The 2,262-nt window shown below is 38.7% G+C and overlaps 1 protein-coding gene across 1 annotated transcript in view; it reads right to left on the bottom strand.

Moving 5' to 3' along the window:
* Window positions 1-305: 305 nt before the first annotated feature.
* Window positions 306-2,262, bottom strand: part of CCDC7 (coiled-coil domain containing 7) — a 370,614-nt gene continuing 368,657 nt past the window's right edge. The window contains exons 22-23 of the mRNA XM_007942477.1: window positions 368-478; window positions 306-310 (exon numbers count right to left, since the gene is read on the bottom strand). Coding sequence (XP_007940668.1) covers window positions 306-310; window positions 368-478 — 116 coding nt within the window. The remainder of the gene's footprint in view (window positions 311-367; window positions 479-2,262) is intronic.

Genomic DNA, 2,262 nt, shown 5'->3' on the forward strand with positions numbered 1-2,262 from the left:
CCTTTTTACTTGTCAACCTTGGGCTTGTCAGTCTCAGCAGCCAGCAGCTGTCTAAGTGAAGAAAAGCCTCTAGCTCCAGTGAGCCAGGAGCAGAGGGCAGAGCTGAAGCTCAAGGTTGAGGGGCATTCACCCAGCTCCTAGAGCCTGGCACTTTGAATTCGGACTTAATGCCTCCAAACTGTAAGAGAATAAACTGCTGTTTGTTCAAGCCATCCCACTTGTGGTATATTCTTGTCAGAGTGGTACTAGGTAACCAAAACACATATATATTTATATGAATGAATGAAATTTAAAAGATTATGAGATTAACCTAAAATTAAAAATTTAATAATAATTAGAACTTTGTATCTATAATTAATATACTTACCATTGAGTTTTCCATCCCTGGATCTTCTTTGTTTCTTTACTTGTGTTTGGGCTTTTGACACTGAATCTTGCTTCTCAATCATAATATTTTCATATGTTTCTTTATCCTGAGCTACATAAAGATATGCATTTAATCACTAAATAGAAAAACATATTTCCAGTGAAATTTTTAGATTTCAATTAAATAACAAGCTCACAGCAGCATTTTATCTTATTGTTATTAAGCTACAAGTAAATTGCTAAATGCTAGATCTGATGTGAAAATTTTGAGAATTTTAAAGAATATGTGTTCATGCTGTCACATTATTTCACAATTACTCATAGGCATCAAATACATTAAATGAAATATATGAAGTAACTGTCCTCATTGCTCATTTTAAGGAAGCCAAAGTTCTCTGTGAAATTAGTTCTCATTTAATAGCTCTGTCTGACATGTACAAAAGGCATTGGGTATCTGGAGATTAACCACTGATTACAAGCACCCAATGTTGAGGTGTCACCATTTCCCATGACAGTACTGGACATTGTGACATTGTCACATTGGCTATTGTCCAAGCTGAGGGAACTTGGTATGCAGCAATCGACATCACAAATTTTTTATTCAACATCTCTATCCACTCAGATGCTCAGGGTAAGTTAGCCCTTATATTGAACAAAGTATACTGCAATATACCTTTAAGGTCTTTACACAAGAGTATATAATTTCCCCAACTCTCTGTGACCTGGAAATAATCTCACTTCTAGAAAGAGCACTAGCCTTCCAATATATGCCTGACAATCTCAAGTAGGGCCCAAAGATGGGCATCATCTAGAGAGAAGTGTATACCCTGAAACCCACATATAGTAACATAGTGAGGCCACTAATACAGACAAGGTACAATTAAATCAACAAGGTCACAAATGGATTCTTGATGGAAATCTGGGAAGATACATATTTCAATCCAGAGGAAATGATTACCAAGCTTTTAGCCCTTTCTGCCCAACAATTATAAAACAGGCCCATTGATTGGTGGAATTATTTGCTACTGGCACTCTCACATACCCCATGTTAGGATCCTGATGGTAACCATCTATTGGGTTACCATATAGGCCACTCTCTTTAAGTGGGGATCCAATTAACGTGATGCTTTCATTTTCCTCTGGCAAGGCTCCCAGGCTGCTCTTTCCTTAGGCCCCACAGATTCATGTACAATGTGTGAGTTTATCAACTGGAATCTTTGCAGAAGGTGAACATCATAGGACAGAGGCCTTGGACCTTCGAATCCATAATTTTGTGGAGCCAACTAAAATGTATACATCCTATAAGAGACAATTATTAGTCTGTACTGATAGCATAGTGCCTAAGGCACTTGACTGCTAACCAGAAGGCTGGCGGTTCAAACCCAACAGCCACTCCACGGAAGGAAGATGAGGCAATCTACTTCCGTAGTGATACTGCCTCAGAAACCCAAGGAGGGGTCACTATGAGTTGGGTCCGACTCAATGGCATATAACAACAACAACAACAACTGGTCCTTGATGGATACTGAGTATGTGACCCATGACCAGGAAATAAATTTACTATCAGAAACTCCAACCAAAAGTTATCAGTACTTTTGCTTTTGTTTGCTACTTATCTTAGGTTATTCACATTTTTGGTCAAAGTGTAATATTTCTAAATATATATATACATGTATATATGTGTATATATATATATGCATGTATATATATATATGTAGGAGCTCTGGTAGCATAGTGGCTAAAGCACTTGACTGCTAACCAGAAGGCTGGCAGTTCAAACCCACCAGCCACTCCTCAGAAGGACGGTTGGGCAATCCTACTTCCGTAGTGATACTGCCTTGGAAACCCAAGGAAGGGTCGCTATGAGTCAGGGCCGACTCGACAGCACATAACAAC

This window comes from Orycteropus afer, unplaced genomic scaffold, assembly GCF_000298275.1.
Source record: "Orycteropus afer afer isolate SDZICR_OR568_19922 unplaced genomic scaffold, OryAfe1.0 scaffold00090, whole genome shotgun sequence".
Lineage (NCBI taxonomy): Eukaryota > Metazoa > Chordata > Mammalia > Tubulidentata > Orycteropodidae > Orycteropus > Orycteropus afer.